A 22,989-nucleotide genomic window follows, 5' to 3' on the forward strand; every position below is an offset into this window, starting at 1 on the left:
ATAATAGTGGCTGGGGGAATCTGGGAATTGAATTTGGTCTTGATCGAGATGGTCTTGCCCCCTCCCCCAGTTTAAAATGTGATCGTCTCCATGGTTTCATCTCATTGGACAGTTTAATCACAAAAGATGGAAGAGACAGAGAGGGGTTGGGCAGGAAAACAGGTCTCTGCTCCACCTCAATGCTAATGCAGACTGGTGGAGTAATAGCAGAGAGTCTCTTTGGAGAAAATGAGAGTTGCAATGGCCAGTCCAAGGTTTGTTTTGTTCCGTTGCTAAACACTTGTGGACAATAGCAGTGCCCTTTTCAAAACTGAGCTGCTTAAATGTTTGGGGCAACATGTTGGCTATGAAGGGGGCATGCTGAAGGCTGGTATTGAGGGAGTTTTGTTGCCTCTTACACATCTACAGTTAAGGGTCCTCACTTGGGTGAAATTCCCAGAGGCTCCAGGAGGTTTCCCTATTTGTTGGAGTAGCCTCCGGCCTCCAGCTCCTGCCCTGCATGCTTACATGTGTTTCTGTCTGCACAAAAACCTGGTAATTGCACTAATACTCACCTGGCCCTGGCTCAGGGTTGCCTGTGTGTCAGGGATGGCTCCTGTGAGTAAACCTGGCAGCCAGCAAAATTGGGGATGACTGAAGGGAAGTGGTGGGGCTTCACACTCGTTCTGCTTCTGGTTTGGTTGATGGCTTGTACAACACACAGTCCAGTATGGTCTCTAGAGAAGAGGCTCTTTCTCCCCACCTTCCTTGTCTGATGCAGGTTGTTGCAGCTACACAGGACAGTCATAAGCACAGATGCTGAACTTCCAGATGAGCTGCTCTATGGCAGAGCAGGTTACCTGTATGCCTTGCTGTACCTGAATACTGAAATTGGTCCAGACACTGTCCCACAGTCTGTTATCAAGGAGGTAAGATACTTTTCTCTCACCAGTGCCAAAGCATTTGTAATCACTTTTTTGCATAATTCAAGGGATTAAGAGAGGGATGCTGGAGAGGAGAGGAACCTAGAACTGGGAACTCAGTCTCATCCATCCCTCCAGTCTTTTCCCCATTTCCCTGCTGCCCACCTGGGACTGAGGCAGGCCATTGCAGGTGAGTCCATGGCCAGCCATGGAAATGAATCTAATCTGTAACTAGTTTTGGAGCATTTGAGGATGGAAAATTGTTACAAAACACCTTCAGTCGAAAGTGTGGAAGTGTTTCAGTGAAAAGAAGGAGAATTCAGTGTGGGGAAGATGCACTACTGTTCTGCAGATACCAGAACCAGAGAAGGCAGGCCTGGAAAAAAAGTGATTAGAAATACTAATATATTAAATTTCTACACTTAGAAAGGTGTTTCCATCATTTAGGAAAAATTCCATTTCTACCTCAACACTCGAGTCCAGGTGAATTGAATATTATCGTTCTGTCACTGTTTATTGTGGGTTATTTTTTACTGTGGTTTTAGTAATGACAAAGCAAAACCTTCTGAATTAAAGCAGGTGAGACAGACAGAAGGGGTCTGTTGTCTTCTTAGGTAATAGATGCTATTATTGAATCGGGGGAAAAACTTCTCGAAGGAGGAGCGGAAGACAGACCGTTGTCCTCTGTTGTACCAGTGGCACAGGAAGCAATACGTTGGGGCAGCCCATGGAGTGGCTGGGATCTATTACATGCTCATGCAGGTAAGAGCACGTTCTGTAGGCTGGGGTGAAACAACAGTGATTTCTGGTTTTGCATCAGAGGATCTTACCTTCAGTTTCATGCATGTGCAGTGTTGTGCTGGGCCAGGGTCTCACAATTTGGAGTTAGTCTCTGTAGCACACAACTATGCAGACATGCTAGCTCGGGTCCTGGTAGCAGAAGAAAACTGCGACTCGGGTATCCTCACATTAGAGTGAATTAACCCTTGAGTTGTGGTCCATAGCACTGGCATTCCAGGAGCTGAAGTTTCCTACGGAGACAGTGAGGCGCCTTCTCTTATCCTCATACTTACTTTTGGTGCCTGCAGTTAGACCAGCTAAATATTCACTTACCATCCATCACTCTGCAATTTTTTGCTATTTTTAAATGAGTGCACTGCTGGTGCCTCCTGTCCTGCCCTTTATGTTGTTCCTCTCTCCTCTGGTGACTTTGTTTTATTTTCACTGTCCTGAAGCTTTTGGAAGACTACCCTTAATCACACGTTAGTCTTCAATATACTTTTATTCTATAGATGTTCTTCTTCCTTATCCCCCCATCTCTCCCCAAAAATCTGATGTTTCTTAGTACATCTATGACCCCTGCTCTCCTCTTTCTGTTGTCCCGAGTGAGACAGGAGGTATGCAGAAGAGAGGAACACACTCTTCCGTATACCTCAGCATGTTCCTGTCTTCTGTATACCTCCTCTTTCCTACCCTTAAATCCATTCTCTCCTGCCCTAAGATTCTCTCATAGGATGTGATGTTTTTCAAAAACAGACCTGTGTATCTTACTTTCTGTTGCACAGTCAGGAAAAAGAACCTTAAGATTCATTACAGAAGATGACCATAGAGCAGCAAAATTTGTTATTGTTCCTGTTTCTGTTTTTCAAAGGTGCTGCCAGTCTGTGCATTTTTGTAAATGTTAATTTTCTTAGGCAGCTCCTGCAGAATGACTTACTTTCAGGACAGTGGAAGGACTATACCTCCTGCAGCCTGAAGCTGCGTACAGATGTTTCACTGCAGAAGTGGACTGAGCTGGTATTTGGTGTTGCTGCTGTTCATCAGTTGCAAAAGATGCTGTGATTTATCCTCATCTCTTTCAGATTAGCTCACACCAATTCCCACCAGTAGCTCAGCTAAAGAGGCTGACTTTGGCTATGGAACTGTATTCCTCTGCTCCCTAGGGGGATGTCTTAACCTTACTACAGGCAGTGACCAACTCACTGGGGTCTTGGGCTGATCTGATTTATGTGCCTTTCACTTCCTGCTTTCCTTCAACAAGGATGTTTACCTCCTTCCGGCTCCCACATCTTCATGGAATCATAGAATAGTTAGTGTTGGAAAGGACCTTAAGATCTTCCAGTTCCAACCCCCCTGCCATGGGCAGGGACGCCTCACACTAGACCATGTTGCCCAAGGCTCTGTCCAGGCCTGGCCTTGAACACGTGCCAGGGATGGAGCATTTACCACTTTTTTGGGCAACCTGTGCCAGCGCCTCAGCACCCTCACAGTAAAGAGCTTCTTCCTTATATCTTACATCTTCCTGGCTTCCATTTTTCCTTCCCTTGCTCTGCTGGATTTTCTGAGAACATCTGGTCCTTTAAGGAAGCCTCTCACCCTTCATTTACTATTCAAGGCTGATAGCAGAAATAATCACACAGTGCTTTTTGGTTTAAGCAGAAGCTAGTCTGCCTACATGTTAAAATCATAACTTTTACATATAATTGCTGCTTTTAAGAATTACCGACAAAGCCATTGTTTATGCAGCATTAGATTACTGTCTTTTCACTGTACATTAAATATTGTGAGTCATGGCAGAGTTGAGTCATCCACCACAGAAGAAGATGGCGTATCGGAGTTCATCCTTTCCCCATCCCTCCCACGCCAAATGAGAAGGATTCTTCTGTATTTTTCAACAACAAATTCAGGAGATGGTTTGTTGAGTGGTTGTTTGATAACAAAAGAAGGGCATCCAGCATTGCACCTGAGATTCAGCATTTCTGTACAACACCTTTATGAGGAAACGTGTATTGCTGGATTTATTTCCAGAAAAACTACTGGAGGGAATAAGACCTCAGCAGTGTTAAATAACTTGTCCAGGAGGTAGAGGGTGGGATTCTGAAGTGCTAGGTAGGGAATCTGTAATCCTAGCCCCTTTCACTAACTCTGAGGCAAAAAAACGACTGTTTTGCACATCATTCTCAGGACACATACCTGTAGGTTACTTTTGTAGGTTGGAAGTAGGTGCTGGGAACCTCAGCAGCTTGGGCAAAGAACTCACTTGTACTCAGATCTCCTCAGAAGCCCAAGGTGAGGAGATTTGTAAAAGAGTTTCTTGCTCTTCTTGGGTTTTAACTCCTGAAGACAGATGTGGGCTGGGGCTGGGCTTGCCTTGCACAGCTCAAGACTGAAGGCATTTACTGCTGGTACCATCCCCTTTGCCTTCTGCTGCAGGGGTGCAGCGTGAATTCAGAGCCCCAAAACAAAGCTTCCCCCAGAGCCTCCCAACCCCACAGCTCAGTGAGTGAGGACTGATCAGCTCTGGGGTGTTCTTCATGACAGACTGATGTGTACTCAGGTGTATTTCTGATTAACAGCTTGAAGGTTTCTGTTCCACTCACAAAAAATACAGAGGTTGACTTTGAGGAACCTGGTAGGTAGAAGTCTGGGCAAAGCTTTCCTGAAATAAGAGGCTTTTGGTTTTTCAGGTTACTGAAAATACAGCTATTGAAAGTCTTCCTCCATTTGGCTGTTAGACTGCGGACAACTGCAGACCCAACAGATACTGGGGTTCTAAACATTTATTTTTAAGGAGCATGCAGGTTGAATGGATATATTCTTCTTTTGGCAAGGTTGTAAACTGAATAGAGGAAATGAGAAAGAAAATTCAGAATAGCAAACTAAGGATGAGTTTGCAGTAACAAAGATGTTAGCTACCAATAGCTGTTTGCTTCCGAGATTGCAAATGCATATTTATAGCCCATAGCTTCAGGGAGTTTTGTTTTATGATGGAAAACTTAACTTTCATAAGCCTTAGCCAGGTATGCCACTACTTACACTCTTCTTCATTTACTGGGAAAGTAGGGCAGGTGTTGTCTGTGTTAATTCTTTTTAAAACAAAACGTGTAACCCGTTGTGTTTTAAGTGTGTATTATGAGCAACATAACTATAAACCATCTTTCTCCTGTAAGTGTTCTCTCTATTTTAAGGTATAAGAGAGGCCTGGGAGTCTTGAATCCACATTCTGTTCTCAGTTCTTCCATAGTCTTTCTGTGTCACCTCCAGTAAGACAGGTAACAACTTGGTGCCCCAGTTTTCTTTGTCTCTCAAGTAGCTGTAAAAATGCTCTTCACAACAATATTGTACCAGACATTAATTAAATCTGTATGAAGCGATTCAAACTATTGGATCAAGGGCACATATGTAGGATACTTGAAAGTAGATCATAAAAATTAAAGTGTTGATGCACAGTTTGTTACTACTTCTGCTAATGGTTTTGTTGGGGTTTTGTTGTTTTTTGTATGTTTTAAGCCAATTGCAAATGTGGACCAGGAGACCCTGACAGAGCTGGTGAAGCCAAGCATTGACTATGTGCGCCATAAGAAGTTCAGATCTGGGGAATTACCCATCGTCACTGACAATGAGACTGACAGACTGGTTCACTGGTGCCATGGTGCCCCTGGAGTCATCCACATGCTCATGCAAGCTTACAAGGTGAATCATTCCATGTTCATATAGACCTCTGTTTTCAGAGAGACCTGTACGTAGGCCTGTTAGATTGTAAAGCTTGCAGTTTACATCTTTCTAAATCTACTTTCAAACCAGAACCCAGGCTAGGCACCTAAAAATCTCAAAATACTTACATAAGTATGTTTGTAAAGAGGAAATAAGTGGGTAAAAGTGCTTCTCAGGGTGCTGATGGTTACTAGACTTTAGGCTCTCTTGGAAAAGGGCCATGTATTTAAGCAATTTTGAGTCCTGGGTGAGAATATTGACCTAAATTCTTTGAATCTTCATCCCAAGAGTTTTAAGAATGATGTTGGTTTTCAGAAGCGTAGGTTCATGTGTCTTGCCAAAGAACGTCTTCCATAAATTACTCCATTAATGAGATAGAGCTCTTGGGAACTTACCATCAGAGCAAAGATCCCAGGCCCCTTCTAGGGCATAAATATAACCACTGAGCTACCACAAGCCTCCTGTTTGCTCTTCTTCATCCTTAACTAGATTTGGGTATCTCTCGTGTGTGCATTCTGATTTGCATGGCATTTGAAAGTATGCCATTTAATTAAATTCATGCAAAATTGATTCTTGCTTTTGACAGCCCTCCTTGCAGATTCCCCTGCTCGGCCTCTGGGTGGGCTGATGAAAAAGCAGGCTTGGTTATGAAATAGCTACTCTTGCTGCTACCTGAAATGTGAACTGTAAATTCTCTACACCATTGCTGTATGAGCAGCAGTCACAGTTGCTTTTTCTTTGGGCTGGTAGGAGGTTGATTTAACACTGCAGACTGCTTGTTAAATCGATTTTCTCTTTTAATTCTTCTTCTCCTTCTTTGTCATAGAATCATAGAATGTTTAGTTGGAAAGGACCTTGAGATCATCTAGTTCCAACCCCCCTGCCATGGGTAGGGGACGCCTCACCCCTAGACCATGTCCGGCCAAAATGTGTTGCTTTTCCCCAGCACAAAAATTACTTTGTGGGGAGATAAGAGGGATAGGGCCAATTCTGTTTAGCAGTCTCCTTTCTGGCCTCTTTTATGTTTAAGTGATGGGATATGATGCTTTCTTTTATATTATGCTTTTTGAAGAAGCAATAAGAAAATTAGGGTACATTTTGCTGGCTGTGCTTCCTTTCACACCAAGCACAGGGACTTGCGATAACAGACAGCAGTGTCTGTCCTGGGAAATCAACGCTGTTGCCAAGGCCTTAATTTGAAGTGCTACGAGCTACTTAGCTGGCAAACCCTGTTGAGAGAGAGGGACTTTATCAAGCTTGTGGATTTAAGAATCTTGCATGTTAATTGCTTCTTAAATGGCCTGGCAGGGAAAGCTGTTTCTACAGGACTAAGTAGTGCAAGCAGTTAACTTGGTTTTGGTGTGTTCTTGATCTGTAGGAGTGACTTAGCAAAGGGAAGCAAAAAAGTAAGCCTTGCAAAGATGGGAATCTGGTGGTGTTCAGTTTAATGACTTGCTTTTGTTTTCTGCTTTCTGGCTCTCTATGTCCAAAATGCACTTCAGATGCAATAAACTTTGTAAAATTTGGTCCTTTGCCCAACTGGCTAGTGCTTCTGAGTATTTCTAATACAAAATACTAATACTCATTCAAGGTACTGGAGTGTTCCTACTTGTGGTTGTAACAGAGAAAAGAGCCCTGTGCTATGCAAGGAGATATTCTTGTGCATTTTTAACATGGAATTGAAGGCAAATATAGTCAAGTCTGAGTAACCAGGAAGAATTACTCAGGCAGGCCAGGACCTAGCCCTTTGGGATTAGATTTGAAAGGCCAGTATTCTGTGTTACATTTCTTGGAGGCAGGAATTAGATTCTGTATTTCAAATCAAATGATGTCGTTGGCTTGGGAAAGGAGGGAAGAATCAAAACAGGACCACGTATCATTCAAATAGATTATAGTTGTAGACCCAAGGCCTTGAACTCGAGTTTTTCCTTTGGGGTCCTAATTTCAGAAACAAAAAACTTGAGAAGTTCTATCTGTTTTCCACGCAGGGAAAGGAGGAACAACTTAGAAAGAAAGTCAAGTCCTATGATGAATGGATTATTAAAAATTAAACAAAAATCTTACATGGAAAAACTCTACACCAACAGTAAAACATTGCTCTAGGTCCAGCTTTCTTTCTGTTTCATTAGTATTTTAATTTCTGTGTGTTTATTCTCTGTTTTTATTCCAGACTTTAAAGAGGATAAATACTTGAAAGATGCTATGGATTGTAGCGATGTCATCTGGCAGAGGAGGTTTATTGAGAAAAAGGATATGGGATCTGCCACGGTACAGCTGGCAATGGCTACTCCTTCTTGTCTCTCTATAACCTAACTCAGGACAAAAAGTACCTCTACCGAGCTTGCAAGGTGAGCTCTGCAGCATCCCAACAGAATCACTGTTCCCTTTCACATCATAACACCTGTGCAAGAATAAACTGTGATTGCAGCAGGCTGTGTGTGCTAGAGCTGGAACTGGGCTGTGCTGCTGGTGGGACAACAGGGTCTCATCACTTGCTCCCAGTTTGTGTGAAACCACAAATGTTCTGTAAAGGGGGATGAACTAAACACGTACTCAGACATTGAGTTCTGAGAATCAGCCTGCCTGAATAATAACAGACTGATGTTCTCTGGTGCTAATTATTCCATTGAGACACTCCACTGTTGTCCTCAGCTCCTCAAGCGATACTGTTTGTAGTCTTTTGTAATTATTTGTTTTCAGACTAGTGTCCTGTGTGGGGCTTTCAGAGCTCTGAGTTGCAGTGATTAAATTGCTCACTTGGATTTTTTTCATTAACGGCAAATTGCAGAGAATGCGCTCAGATTTTTTTCCACTAGAATTGTCCATGTTTGCTGTCAGCTCTGACTGTGCTAGCAGTTACCAAATAAGAACGCCTTCTCTGCCTCTGTTTCCTCGTCTCATAAGACTTTGGTTGGGTTTTGGTTTGGTTTGTTGGGTTTTTTTCACCTTAATTCACTGATGTTAGGTTTTGCACTGCAAACATAGCTGTTTAGCTGAGGACTTTTTAAAAAGTATTGCAGTGGGAAATTTGATGAGTTGCTTCTTAGGTGGTTTTAGATGAGCATTGGCTGTGTGTAAAGCTATTGTATTCATGGAATCACAGAACAGTTTGGGTTGGAAGGGACCTTAAAGCTCACCCAGTTCCAACCCCCTGCCACAGGCAGGAACACCTTCCACTAGAGCAGGTTGCTCCAAGCCCCATCCAGTATTCTAAATTACCTACCATCCATATCCATCCATTATCTACCATCAATATTACCTCCACTGTCAGCCTGCCCTCTGTCAGCAGAGCTTTAAAAAGTTGCTGCTTGTTTCACATTTACCCAGCATCACGCCGTGAGGACACCTGTAGGCATACCTGCATCCTAGAGCACTCCAATGGCAGTGTATGTCTTATATGTGGACTCACCCGCTGCTGTTGTGTGAGCCACAGCACCAAGCAGGCGTTGCTGTTGGCATAGCTATCGGGCTCTCCCTCTCATCCTTCATCTTTTGTGGCTCTGTGCAGCATTGGCAACTCCCCTTGGTGCTGAATTTCTGGCCCAAGAGAGCCCTGACATTCTTCCATACCAAGCTAGAGAAAATCAAGCACATCTGTTTCAAAGCCAAAATAGAAAGAGACTCAGTTACATACCTGAAATGCCTTTGAGAAGGAAGATGTGGCACAGTGGCCAGAGGCTGTTTGCTGGAGGTGCCCAGTATATTGAGGTCTGGCAGCATATTTGCAGCCATTCTGCAGTTTAGCATCTCCGGCATTCAGCCAGGCCCTTTGGGCTCTTGCAGGGGAAATCTGGAAGCAGGGAGAGGAATTTGCTTGTCTGGCATTCTTGAAGTCCTTTCTTTTTGAGCCAGAGCATGCAGGGAAGCAAGTGTGCAGTTACGTTGGTACCTGAAGGGATGTAACTGGGAGAACTAGATGGCTCCCCTCCCAGGGGTGTTTGCTCACACTGAAAACATGAGGCCCAGGGGAAGGAGTCTCTCCAGGAATCCCTGGTTACATCTCAGGAGCCATGGAACATTCACAAGTGAACCAGAAGAGCTTGAAAGGCCCTGTCTCACAGAGACTCCTGTGCTTCTCGCTTTTGGCTTTGCAGCTTTTCTCCAGCATTATCAGGGAGGCTCCCAGGAGGCTGAGCCTGCCTGAGGGAGGAGAGAGGGGCTGTGGTATCCTTGGCTGCGTGCAACAGAGAGCATCCGAGTTCTGTGCTGCTCGGTGTTGTGATTAAATCACTGCTGATGGCGAGCATGCCTGGTCTGTGTGACAAGTAATGGCAGATGTCATCCTGCTAGAAGAGATTTCTTTCTTTTTCCCCTTGGTTTAACCAAGATTAGTGTGGCTTAGTGGCTCTGTGAGTTGTGCTGGAGCTGTGACCTTGTAAATGATGGTTGTGATTCAGTAGCCTGGAGTGCATTTGTTAAATCTCTGTTGCAGTTCCCAGGCTGGCAGTAATAAGAAAGGCTAATAAGCAATAAGATGTGCGTGTTGCAAGAACTGATTGTAGTCTAGAAACATGCCATAAACGTGTTCAGTCCTCACATATAAGATAAGATTACATGGAGGATTAAACCTTGGTTTGAAGATTTATACTTCTGGGGGGCCCAAAAATATTTCATTAGTTCTTAATAACAGTGTGGACCACAGTGTTTGTGGGGGTTTTGCTGGGTTTTCCTCAAGACATTCACACACATGCACACACCCCTACTAAGGGAAGAAAAAAATCCACCTCCCAGTAAACATTTAAACAGAACAGAGTGAGGGGAAGAAGGGAGAAGATTCCACTCTTCATCCTTAAGTTGAACAGAACGATGGCTCTGGGGTGATGCTCACATTCCATATAGCTCCAACTCTATAGCTTGGGCACCCTTTAGTTAGTAGGATGTTAAGTTAGTAGGTTAACCCTCTAGTTAGTTTGCTAGCAGGTTGCCCAAATTGCAGGGGGAGCTGGGAGAGACCTCTCTGTGCTTTGCTTTCCAGGAACCTTCACACTGTATTTTGAATAAGCAGTGGTTTGCTTCCCAGCACAGAAATGCCAGGGGAACTTGTAGCCCCCGGTACGCTCTGGGGAGCCATAAAGGAGGAATAGATGGTTGTTGCTATTAAGTTGATCCAGATGCAATTTGTAAGTCATCTATATCTGATGTAGCTACTGCAGCAGTGTTGATCATGCACACTGTGAGCTCTTTTTAATGGTATTCCATCTTCTGCAGCAAAATATTGATGACCATAATTGTCTAACTGTATATATAAGGATTTTTCATAAAGCTTGGGGAGAGCAAATAAATAATGCTAAGTAATGGCAGCTGGAGATTTAATACTATAAATTGGTGGAGAGGAGTAAACGAAAACCAAAATGCAACTAACAACCCTAAGTAAGTCCCGAGCACATGGATAAATTAAGCACCAAGACAGATAAGAAACTGATATTATAGTATGAGAACAATTTTGCCATTGAAACTGAATGTATCTGTTCTCGCAGCATTTTTCATTGCTGTGTAGCATGGTTGATGTATAGGAAACAGAAGTGAGATACAGCCCACCTAATGACTTTGTTACGGAACTGAAAATTGTGCTGTGGAAATACATCTCCTAAAACCTAATTGCAGCCTTGTCACGGTTGAAGTGGGACAAAGTGGTCTGGGACAGTGATATCTGTGTTGTCTCTGCTTACACTGTTTTACATTTAGTACCTATTACAGAGATGCAGATACTCAAGCTTTCATTTGACATTCTTAAATCAAAATAATGGCTAAAAAAAACCCAAACCCACTTTTGATGTATTTATTTTTTGTGTTCTCCAGTTTGCTGAATGGTGTTTGGAGTATGGTGCACATGGATGTCGTATTCCTGACCGACCTTATTCTCTCTTTGAAGGTAAAAAGTGATGATATTGTAAATGGCATGCATTACATGGGACACAGGATAACCTCACAGTTTTGGGTTCCTCTGCTATTAAAAATAGACTCACCCCCTACCACTACTTCCATGTAAAAGAATTCTATTCCTTAGTTCATCTTTATGTTTGAGAAACATAAGGAATCATAGGCACAAGTAGGATTTAAAGTAGCACTGCTGCTTAGAGAAGAGTGAGCCTCGTGTGCCACCTACCACAAATACATGAAATTACAGCAGACCAAATAGGATTATTTTACAAAGCAGACAGTCCAAGGTGTGAATACAAGTAGTTATATTGTATATGTAGCATCCCTTCTAAATGCTGCGTTATTGTCTTAATATTTAAGGGGAGAAATATAAGTATTCTTATTCCTGAGAGCTCCCTTGCATGCACAAGGGGAAAAAGCAAGCATGTAGTCTGTTGTATAACAGCTTTGAAATCTGTTGAGGTGGTGAAGTAGTGCAGCAATAGGATGATTTGTGCTTTAATGTTGACATACAGCTTTTTATTTAGTTTCTTAATTTGGGGGTCTTTTTATATGAAGTTGTCCAATTCTGCATGTACGTGCACATGTGCATCTTACGGAATTGTCTTGATTGTTTCATTTGCATCTGATGCTGTATTTCAGGAAGGTTCCTTTGTCTGTATGTGCTTAGCTGTTGATGGAATAGGATTTTAATGTTATAAAACTGACTGTATTTCTGTGCTCTCCTGCTTTAGGGTGCTTCTGGTTTTTGTCACCCCAAGAGTCTTATTAGATCATGCTGATGCTAGTGCTTCAGGCTCTGTATAACCTCTTTATGAATAGCAAACAAATGAATCTGTACAACACAAGTATAATGAATTTTTGCCTTTGTTTTTTAACCAGTGAAATGATGAGCAAGACCTGCTCAAATTCTGAGGGGCAGCCCAAAATTGGGATTTACTTTCTTAGTTGAAGTAGCATTGATGTTGTGCAGCTGAAAAGGTGAAAGCAGAAGAGATCCTGGTTCTTGCCTTTCATCTTTTCAAGTGAAACTTAGTTTCCTGGGCAAAGTACAAATGAACTTGCCTTTTTATAGGCCCTAAGTTCACCTGTTCAGAAAAGGATCTGGTGAGGAGGCGTTCAAATGGGTGCTGTTGCCTTTGCTGTCATCTCTGCTATTTTAATGTCAAAAATGCACAAAGATCCCTTTCTCCTTATGTTTTAGGCATGGCTGGAGCTATTCACTTCCTCTCAGATATTTCAGTACCGGAGACTTCCCGGTTTCCAGCATTTGAACTTGGACCTCAAAGGAGGGAAAACAAAGTGGAACAGGACAGCTAAAACATCGTTTTGAAGGGAAACTGATGCCAAAAGAGATGAGACTGTTTAGTGCCTCTGAACCAACTCGACCCTGAACTGACGGATGGATAAACCCCTTTTCTCACCCACACCTGCCCCAGAGGACCATGAAGTCATTAGAGCATGAATGGGAGAAGCCACATTTCAGTTCTGTTAAAGTGACAGCTTCAGACATAGGACAAGAGAAGTCAAGTTTTGAACTTTCTCTCTACTGTTGTATTCGTCTTCTTCAGGTCTCTGACATGCTCTGCATGTTTATTGGTGTTGTGTGTTGACTCGAGTCTTTTGTTGTTAGCAAAAAGCTGGTCTCTGTGTGAATCTCTGTCCTGTACCTTCGTGCATGACTCACAACAGCAGTGTTGCCTTCTGCAGCGTGGTTATCCAGAGAGCTCCACCTTGTGCCAGAGTTCGCTGCAGGACAGTGCCCAGCTTCACTGCTGAGCTGGCAGCTTCTAAAGAGATGAAAAACATGTTCATGTTCATATTTTTCTGCATTTTCTCCATAGTTTCTAGAAGCTAAGGTGATGGAGAACAGGTAAAGAGGTATGTTTTCCGATGGGTTCAAAGGGACATGTTGTGGGAAGGTTTTGTTGAAAGCTTTAAAGAGAGGCTTCCTTTGGTACCTGTGCCTGGTTAGTGTGGTAGGCACTTAGAACACCTCCCCACCTCTGCAAAGCCCCAGCCCATGGCATGAGCTTAAACTGCAGGTGGAGTCACCCGTGGAAACCTCCCACTGCCACCAGCAGCAGAGCAGGGACAGCACTAACTGTGCTTCTCCTCCTGTACATGGCTTTGTAATAAACCTGTCCTGCAGCAAATAGTATAGAATGAGTAAGGGAGGGTGTCAGCAGTTTCTCATACTGGTAACTCAGGACGGCTGTGGCTTCTGAACCAAGGCAGTGATTTGTTCTGGGCCATTCCCTCCCTCTCCCAGCCCCACTGCATTTAGCCCATGTAGTATGACAGGAGCGATAAATACCAGCTGCTTGTGGAGGCCACAGAAGATGAATGAGCACTATGAAACCATTTCTAGAGGCTGTAATTGATGTTTATTTCATCTTAAAATCCAAACAGAAAAAGCCCTTTGCCCTTAGTTTTAACTGTGCTGCTAGTGCTTTGCTTCCTCTTGTAGTGTGGTGGGGTTGTGAAATACTAGACCTGCCTCCCAGTGCTCCTGAGGCTCTTGGTTTGGGAGAAGTGGGACATACTCTGAGTACACTTACAGCAGGCTTATATGTACCAGATAGTAAATATACTTACTGCTTGAGAAAGGTAAGTAAGTGTGGTGTGCTCTCACTCGCTCAAGCTCTGTTGTCATCCTTCCCCCAGGTCTCCCTGTGCTCTGTCATTCCAGGTGCTTATTTTAATGGATATCTTCTGTCGGGTGCAAGTGTGACAGATGACAGTTTGGCCTTTCAGGTGCCCATCAGGATATATGTGACCTGTGGGCCATCTGCTGAGCTCCAGTGTTTGCAGACAGGCTTTGTTGCCTAAGTGACTTCCTTGAACCTTAATAGAGTCTGTTCCCAAATCCATTGGGATGTTAATCATCTCCACGTTCAGTTCTGCCGGAGCAGGGACAGCTTAATGTCACAGTGTGACTCCTCTGCTGGTTTGTCAGGTAGGACTAAAACACCGGAGCAGCTTGGGCAAAGGGCAAGAGATGAGGTGTGAGACACCAAACCTAGCTGCATCTATACAGCCTGGGGTGAGGGAAAAGGCAGCAGGAGCTCCATGGCAAGGAGCTGGGGTGAGGCAGACCTGAGCAGAGCTGCAGCAAGCAATGAGGGACAGAGAGAGCAATGAGCAGAGTGAAACACCAGAGCCCATCTCAAATGACATGTTCCTCCATGGCAAAGGTCTGATTCTGTGTTCTTTTTCTCAGCCTGTGCATCACTGATCGTGCCCATAGGTAAAGCCCAGGGAGGAACCTTGCCCAGGGTGGTGTCTCTCAGAAATTCTAACAAAGGAGGCAGATGGCAGCTCTCATCCTGTTTCACATCACCTCACCCCTTATTGTCTTTCCCCTCCACACCTGGGGTGGGTTAACAGGGGCTTGGGGCAAATCCCAAGCATGTGTTGTACTGACAGCTTCACTAGGGGGGGCAACAGGCAGCTGTTCAGCCAGTGACTGTATAAAGAGATATATATACACACACACACATTGGCTGCTGAGCTTGGAATGGCACCTGTGGGAGGTGATTTTGGCTGGTTGGAGCCCAGGGGAATTAAAACTTGCTGGTTTAAAAAATCCATAGGTATCAATATACTTAGAGACCTGCTCAGTATTAAACTGTTCCAAGATGCTTGAGTGTACCTGTCAAACTAAGGCACAAGTCAGCTATCAGCTCTTTGTGTACCATAGCCAGCCTTCTGCTGCGCTGGGGCACAGCCCTGACTTTCTCCATAGAATCCTCTTGGAATTGAGCAATAGTGGAAACGTATTGAGTTGGGAAGCGTCTGACAATGCGTCTGCCTCACGATGTGACTTTCCCTGTGGCTACTCCTTCCTGTTCCTCACAGCGTTGCAGGATCTGGGTACTAGTTAAGAAAGAATATTGTGTGAAGGTGAAAAAATGCATTTCACCAAGGCATTGTTTTCAGAAATCACATCAAACTAAAAATGTCTTAATATTCCCTGGTTTGCTTTGTCTGTGTGTAATAGTCTTATCTGTTGCAAAAAGCAGTAGTGTTAATAATGGAGATGCTTTTTGGGCAGAAAAAGAGGAAAAAAATGCTGATGTTTTGTTCTTTGGCTTTATTAGTAAAGATCAAGCTGTGTGGTGGTAACTTGTGTGATTCTTTTTGTTATTTTCCTTTTTCTTTTCTCCTGTTGTAATCCTTCCTTCCCCCCAGCACTGTGGTGAGAGCTGTCTCACTGATCTGACTGCCGAACACCTCCTGATCTCATAGTCCTGCAGGATGAAACACATGCCAGAGAGGGGGCAAATGGCTTTTGTTTAACTTCACCTTTTACTAGTGTTGCAGGCCTCTTCACTGCTCTTTCTCCCAATTGATTTTTAGTGTAGATTTTGCCTAGTGCAAAGCATTGCTTTCCTTTCTGGTCACATAGGTCATAGAATCACAGAATGGTTTGGGTTGGAAGGGACCTTAAAGCCCATCCAGTTCCAACCCCCTGCCACGGGCAGGGACACCTTCCACTAGAGCAGGTTGCTCCAAGCCCCTGTGTCCAACCTGGCCTTGAACACTGCCAGGGGTGGGGCAGCCACAGCTTCTCTGGGCACCCTGTGCCAGCGCCTCAGCACCCTCACAAGGAAGAGCTTCTTCCTAATGTCTAATCTAAATCTCTCCTCTGTCAGGTTAAAGCCATTCCCCCTTGTCCTGTCTCTACAGGCCTTTGTAAAAAGCCCCTCTCCATATTTCTTATCAGCCCTTTAGGCACCAGGAGCTGCTCTGAGGTCTCCCCTTCAGGAGCCTTCTCTTCTCCAGGCTGACCCAGCCCAGCTCTCTCAGCCTGGCTCCAGAGTAGAGCTGCTCCAGCCCTCGCAGCATCTCCGTGGCCTCCTCAGGATGAAATCGGTACGAAACACCTCTGTCCAGCTGACTAACACCTGTTTTCCAGCTTTGAGAACACTTGATGTGTTTCTCTAGCTAGGCTTTAACAGAAGGAAACGTCAGGTATGCTGCAAGCAAGGGGCAGTGTTCCTGTTCCACAAAGCTGTGTGTGCCACTTGGGGCTCTCTGCCACTGAGAGCAACTGCTGCTTTTTTGAATTAATGGCATTATTTCTGGTCTGTAGATAAGATAACCTGTACAAACTGAGCTGTAGCTAGATAAATGCATTGGGGCTTTTCTAACACAGTACTTCTTTGGAATCCTATCAAAATAGGGTAGGATAGGGGCGGCAGGAAGCCTGTGTGCTGTGTGTCAGGTAATAGCTGAGCCCTGTCCCATCAGGGTGCTTTGATGCAGCAGGCTTTTTCCTGGTGAAATTGTTCACTTGGCTCCCGTTTGGTTTCACGCTGATGTGGAAGTGCAGGAACCCACCCTCTGCACAGCACTGCAACTGTGATTTGTACACAGCGAGCACTCGTGACCTGTCTTTAGCCACCGCTTCTCCTTGACATGTGCAAGTGGGCTGCTGTAAATCCTGCTGCAGCTATGAGATAAGCTGGGGTTAGCCAGCAGGAGAAAGACACATAGAGATACACACAGCTATCCTTGTGACTTCTCTCTATACCTCAAGCCAAAATAACACGTACGTGCAACTAAGGAGCTACCTTCATCTGCAGGGGCTGGGGTCGGAGCTTCACTTGTCACTGTTCCCTCTGCTTTCTCTGCTGTCCCCTTCACCCTGCAGCACACAGCAGCTTGGGACAGTGCCTGCCAGTTGTCTCTCTCCTCTTTAACAGCATTATTATCCAGCAGTTGCTTTGTAGGAACTGCCTTATGCTAGATCTTCCCCTGCATGGGCTTTCTGTAGTGGTTTCCCTGTCAGAATACTGTAAAATCCCAGAAGGCAGCTCAAACCCCCAGCAACAGGGCACTGGGGGGGGGACACGACTCCCACATGGGGCCTGCAAATACATCCTGACCCATTTCTTTCACTTACTGAATTAGCAGCAATACATTAGATAGAGCAGAAAAAGGAAAATGAAAGAAGGAAAAAACAATAAGGCTCCACCATCTGACAAGATGTTGTAACTTCTTGGCTGACTTACGTGCCAAAAAAAGTGGCTTCTTGGGTATATGCGTATAAAACTAACCCATCTAAGGGGCTGGGATTTGTTTGCTGTAAGTAGGGAAGAAAGAGCAATACCTCCTTTGCTTCCTCACATAGTCTGAAGAGCTTGTTGGAAAATGCAGTCCCAGCATTGGAAGCTGTCACAGGGCTCTAAAGAAAAGGAAAAAGAAAACCCATCCACACAGCAAAAAAAGCTTGTCACTACGTTATCTTTTCCCAAAGTGATGAGACAGGGGCACAGCTGCCTGGCAGCACCAAACAGAAATGGAGGGTTGGTACCCTCCTTGTCAAGCCTATTGACAGCACAACTGATGACCGAGAGGCACATGGAAGGCGCTGCAGGATGCTGCAGGCAACATCTGCCCCTCTCCTGCAAGCCATGGGGCACCCAGTCACACCAGGGAGCAGGGAGAGAGACCCAAGGGGAGGGGAGAATCGAGAACAAACATCTATGAATCAGGTTTGTGCTATCTCAGCCTAGCAGCGCTGGCTTGATGGGTTCTCACCCACCTTGGCAGTGGTGCTTCAGTTGCCCTGGGCATCACAGCAAGTGCTGGGGCTGTGTATTTGCTGGAAGGCTGAAGAAGCAGCAGCAGCAAAACCTTATGAACCCTCAGACTGCAACAAAGTCAATTCACCCATCAATACAGAGCTATCCCTCAATAAGGCAGCAAGCAGGTTGGAGGGAAGACGCTTTATGGGAAGAAAACTTACCTTCCTGGGGGGGGAAAAAGCATCTCCTGAGCCTGGGAAGTGCTCTGGCTACAGCCAGCCCTTCAATGTGAGCCTAATGTCACCAGTGGCTGAAGGGTGAGCTCTAGCCTGTCTGCTCAAAGAGGCTTTACAGCCTTGCTGTAGGACATTAAAGCAATCCCCATTGCTGCTTTTCTTCTGAGCAGGAATCATCTTGAGTGAGATATCACTCTCCTGCTGCAGGGCTGAAAGGAGATGTGTGGAATGTACAAGGAGGGGTGAGGGAGAACCAAAAGCTGAAGGCAAGTTAATTCCCAGTGTCTCCTGGGATAGGCAGCATCTGAAATGACAATGACCATGGAGTCACTCTGCACTCCTGCTTACTCCTGACAGTAGCTAACTAGAGGAAGGTGATATTAAAAGTGTATTCATCCTCTCCTCCCCACTCAAACCAGAGCAACCCCCCCAGGCTGGTCAGAGGGTCTCAGAATACCTTCAACAGCCCTTCAGAGCCAAATTTGATTGCAGTACACCTGGAGGCACAAGCTGCACACAAGGATGGTCGGGTCCTTACAAGTCTATGAAGACCTCTGCTCATTCTCTCCCTGCATAATCCCCAAGGAGGAAAGAGAGCAGAGCACAACCAGTTTTCTATAACCTTTGCTCTTCTTCTCGGAGCTGGGACTGACAATGAAACCTCCAGCTGAAAACCAACTGCCCAGACACAGGAAGGGCAGGTTCCCTCCTCATCCCAAGCCTGGGCTTGTTGCACAAGCCTTGGACATACGAAGGAGGCCACACCAGAGCTAAGGGTAAGTGTACCAAGAGTCCCTGGCAGTGCCTTTGCTCTCAAAGCAGCATATTTGGAGATTGCCCTGTGGCAGAAAGGGATTGATCCCTGTCTCCTTCCCATTTCTGCCAGGGTCACAGAAGCAGAGACCTCAGAGGTTCCCTCACCCATGTAGCATGTTCCTCCCAATCAGTGCCTCCTCACAGGTACAGCAAACACGTTTTGAGAACACACAACTGAAGAAAGGACCTCAAGGGGGCAACATTTATGTTCGCGGCTCACCCCCCCCCCCCCAGGCTCAGCAGCTCAGCTCAAGCATTCTGCACAAGCCTTGTTCAAGGCATTTAAATCCCACCCTTCACCACCCCCAATCTTCGAGAACCAGGACACGTATCCCCACAACACATTAAATCAACTTCCTGATGTAGATGGTGAGATCCCAAAGGCAAACATCACCCTGCCTCATCAGGGAGGGACCAAAGTATCTGCTGTGTTAGAGAGAGCATGCAGGAGCAGCACCCAGAGAATCCGACACAGGAATCCCAACAGATAAAGCACCATCACACCACACAAAGTCCCTACCAGTGAAGCTGCAGCAGCTGGCAGCTCCTAAGGCATTACTACTGCCAAGTAAAATCCTGTTGGAAGATGAGGTTTTCCTTCACCTGTGTGACCTGTCATCACTGCCTGCTGGTGAGGAGGAACCCTGCCCTTTCCAGAGGTGTAGCCTGTGTTTCACATCTGGCTTGCTGAAGTGCTGTCGAGTACCAACCTCTCGGTGGCGTTAGCGCTGCCTTCGCTCCTCCTCTGCACACAAGAGGTCACACTCTGAACGCTGCTCAGTGATACAAAGAACTTTAAACATACAGCTCAGGAAAGAGCAATGAAGAGGGCTAAAGGTACAGCAACATCCAATCTTACTTTACTAAAACACATTTCAAAGGAAAACCTGCACAAGTTTTATGAGCAATAGAAGCCCCCAAGACAGTAGAATCATAGAATCAACCAGGTTGGAAAAGACCTTTAAGATCATCATCAAGTCCAGCTGCTCCCCAGCACTGCCAAGGCCACCACTAACCCATGGCACTGAGGGTCTCGGCTACACAGTGTGTGAACACTTGCAGGGACGGTGACTCCAGCACTGCCCTGGGCAGCCTGTTCCAATGCCTGAGCACCCTTTGGGGAAGACATTGTTCCTAATCTCCAGTCTAAAACTCCCTTGGTGCAGCTTGAGGCCGTTTCCTCTTGTCCTAGAAAAGACCTTCACTTCTGCTCCATCCATCCTCCAACCCACCAACCTAACCTTGCAAAATGTGCAATGTACACTCCTGATCAACTTCATATTGTTGTTATCACCCTACTGAAAGTTATAGGGCTTCTCCCTTCTTTCTCTTCACTTCCTGTTTTTTAAACTAAGCGGGGGGGGAAACAAAGGAAAAGCTAAAAACTTCCCAAAGCCAGGCAATGAGAAGAAGGGCATGTAAACAGTTTGCAAGTAATTCATATGGATGACCATGCAAGTACTGTGTTTTCAGGAGAAGACCAAGCAAGTTTGCTAGCAGAGGAGTGCATGTGTTGTAAGAGGTAGTGTTATCCATCAACACTAGCAAATAAACCAGCGAGACTTCAGAAGCTGAATTTCAATGTACAGCATAAGAATTCACTATAGAAGGGTTCTATTCAATGTGTTCAAGAAAATGCCTGCTGTCACAAATACATCTTGAAATATAAAAGGATTTAACAACATCTATCTACTAACAGGAGGTCTGTGGTCATTTCTCTTGACAGAAAAAGGAACGGATTTTTTAAAACATTATGTTGTCTATACACAACCACATTCAGTGAACTGAACTTTGAACTTCAAGTGCACACCAATTTAGAAACTACATACAGTTGTTGTGTGCAGACGGACCCAGTCATCACATATAAACTGAACTTCTTTGTCACCGTGTTTGCTGGGTCTATGCTGCACACACACAAGTACTTTGCTTCGTCCCTCATTATGATGCACAGTAAGGGAAAGCCTTCTTACAATTTCACCCAAGTCAGGTCTCCTCAAAAGCTAGCTCTGCTCCAGATGACTAACTCCACCAGCAGCTTTTAGTAACAGTGGCCCTTAGTGGTTTTTCATAATAAAAGGGATGCTCTTTTCTGCCAGTTCTGCAAAGCCAGCTTAGGAACAAGTTCTCATAAGCCACTGGCATGCATTAACAGCACAACAAAGCTTCGGCTCCCTGTGCAACACAGATCTTCAGATTACTCCAAACCACCTTGGTGACCTCTGTACCCTGGCTGGAGTGACATAGGAGTAGTTGGTGTATTGGCAGTGAGTGAGCATTCATCCAGTACCCAAAGGACCGTATCAGACTCCTAACCTTCAGCTATGCTGTTTCTGCAGGTCCTTCAGAAGTAAAAGGTGATGGCATCTTCTTTTTGTCACTCATTAGTAACATGGCTCTGCACATGCATGAGAAGGTTCCATTAGTATGTATGTAGTCATGTCTCAGCAGCTTCACATTTTTGCTAGACATAGATGGGTGTGAGAGCCCTCACGGGTAAAGGGGCTTTGTGGTTATCTGAAGGTGTTGACTTGTGGTCACTGAGACTGTCAGCCACAAGCATGAGATGGTGAACTGGGAATCCTGGGGCCCTTCACAACAAAACACATGATGAGCTAAGAGTCATAGAAAGACAAACATCTGTGCATGAGGTCAAGGAACTGCTCTTAAGGACCAGTACCCAAAAGCTGTTTGTTTGCCTGGCCTAGAGAAGAGAGCAATTTTACAGATGTGTCACCTGGAGATGACAGCTCTACTCTGTGGCAGCAGTAAGACCATAATGAAAGACCATACTATTTCTCAGGGATGAAACTCCCCATTAACATCATAGGGAGCAAACCTGGAAGTGTGCTCCCATTCCTTCTGACTTCCCAATTTAAGGAAGAAAACTTTGCTACATATTTCAGTGTTTCTAACTGTTCCGTTGAGAGGCACAAGCACAAGTATCACTGAGGTTATAACACCTCCCTCTCACTACCAACACTTAGGTCATCAGCTGTTTCATATAATCTCACTGCTGTCAAAGCCGGGCAGGCAAGATGCTGGTCATGTAGGCAGAGAGGCAAAGTCCAGGTGCTGGTCAAGTCCCAGTCCTCCACTTTTTAGATGCATGGTTTAAAGTAATGACTCCTTCTTTTCTAGGGCACTTGGCAAAGCCCCTGCTATGACTTGACCAACGCTGGTGCTCCAGTCACAGCGACTTCTATCACAGCATCTTCCTGCTGTGTGTCAGAACCAAACTGTACAAGCAAATCGTAAAAGAAAAAGATGGTGGTTACCATTTCTGGTAAAAGCATTGCCCTGCCTCTTCTATCCTCTGTTCTCTGTCATTTCCCTCAGATGAGGGCATTTGTGCTATGGGGTCATCACTCTGGGGTTGCACAAAGAACTGCTATCAATAGCCTGCCCCAATGCAATCAAACCCATGACTGAAATGAACAGTAAATAAAGAGAAAGACATAAAGGTTTTAAATATAGGTTTCCATTAAAAGCATTACAAAGACAACTTCTCTCATTTTGAAGACAAAGAAAAAATCCACTTCTACTAAAAAAAAAAAAGAAAAAAAAGGAAAAAAAAACCTTTAAAATCATCCCTTTGCAAGTAACTTTAAATGGGGAAGGTGCAGGGAAGGGAGGGAGAGAGGACTTGCAGAACTAGCAAGTGTTCAAAAGGGTGGATGCCCTCCATTGCGGTCATTTTACAATGGCACCTTCTTCTCACACAGTCAGGTCAGAGAGCCAGAGAGTCCTCACGTGGAGGATTTCACCACCTGCTCGTAAGGGGGAGGTGGTGTGTTGCAGTAGGAAGGTGGGGGGGGATAAACTGGGTTTCCTTGCGGGGAATTGGGCTGGACGTGGAAAGCCATAGCCATGGGATTCATCACAGGTCCACCTGGATCTGTGTAATACGGCACTCCAGGTTGTTGTGACCCTGAAAGAAAGGAAAGCAGAGAAAAGGTATCAGCAATGGCATCAGGTTGTGCTCTCCCAGAGCCTGTGCTCTACATGCTTGGACAGGTTTTCTCACGGTGTTCATCCGAGCGAAGACAAGGAGACACCTCTTTCCCATTCCAGAGAAAACCCAGGCTTGCACGACTTCTTGAGATTTCCCCAAAAAGTTTCAATTTT

At 45.0% G+C, this 22,989-nt stretch overlaps 2 protein-coding genes across 2 annotated transcripts in view; one reads left to right on the plus strand and one right to left on the minus strand.

Annotated features, from left to right (window-relative positions):
* Positions 1-15,404, plus strand: part of LANCL2 (LanC like 2) — a 31,410-nt gene extending 16,006 nt beyond the window's left edge. The window contains 8 exon segments of the mRNA XM_030491453.1: positions 761-908; positions 1,517-1,540; positions 1,542-1,664; positions 5,193-5,377; positions 7,568-7,637; positions 7,640-7,744; positions 11,196-11,268; positions 12,481-15,404. Coding sequence (XP_030347313.1) covers positions 761-908; positions 1,517-1,540; positions 1,542-1,664; positions 5,193-5,377; positions 7,568-7,637; positions 7,640-7,744; positions 11,196-11,268; positions 12,481-12,596 — 844 coding nt within the window. The 3' untranslated portion in view covers positions 12,597-15,404.
* Positions 15,405-22,320: 6,916 nt separating this feature from the next.
* The window catches only part of VOPP1 (VOPP1 WW domain binding protein), a 62,226-nt gene continuing 61,557 nt past the window's right edge, over positions 22,321-22,989 (minus strand). The window contains exon 5 of the mRNA XM_030504481.1: positions 22,321-22,792. Coding sequence (XP_030360341.1) covers positions 22,611-22,792 — 182 coding nt within the window. The 3' untranslated portion in view covers positions 22,321-22,610. The remainder of the gene's footprint in view (positions 22,793-22,989) is intronic.

Source organism: Strigops habroptila, chromosome 1, assembly GCF_004027225.2.
Source record: "Strigops habroptila isolate Jane chromosome 1, bStrHab1.2.pri, whole genome shotgun sequence".
NCBI classification, from domain to species: domain Eukaryota; kingdom Metazoa; phylum Chordata; class Aves; order Psittaciformes; family Psittacidae; genus Strigops; species Strigops habroptila.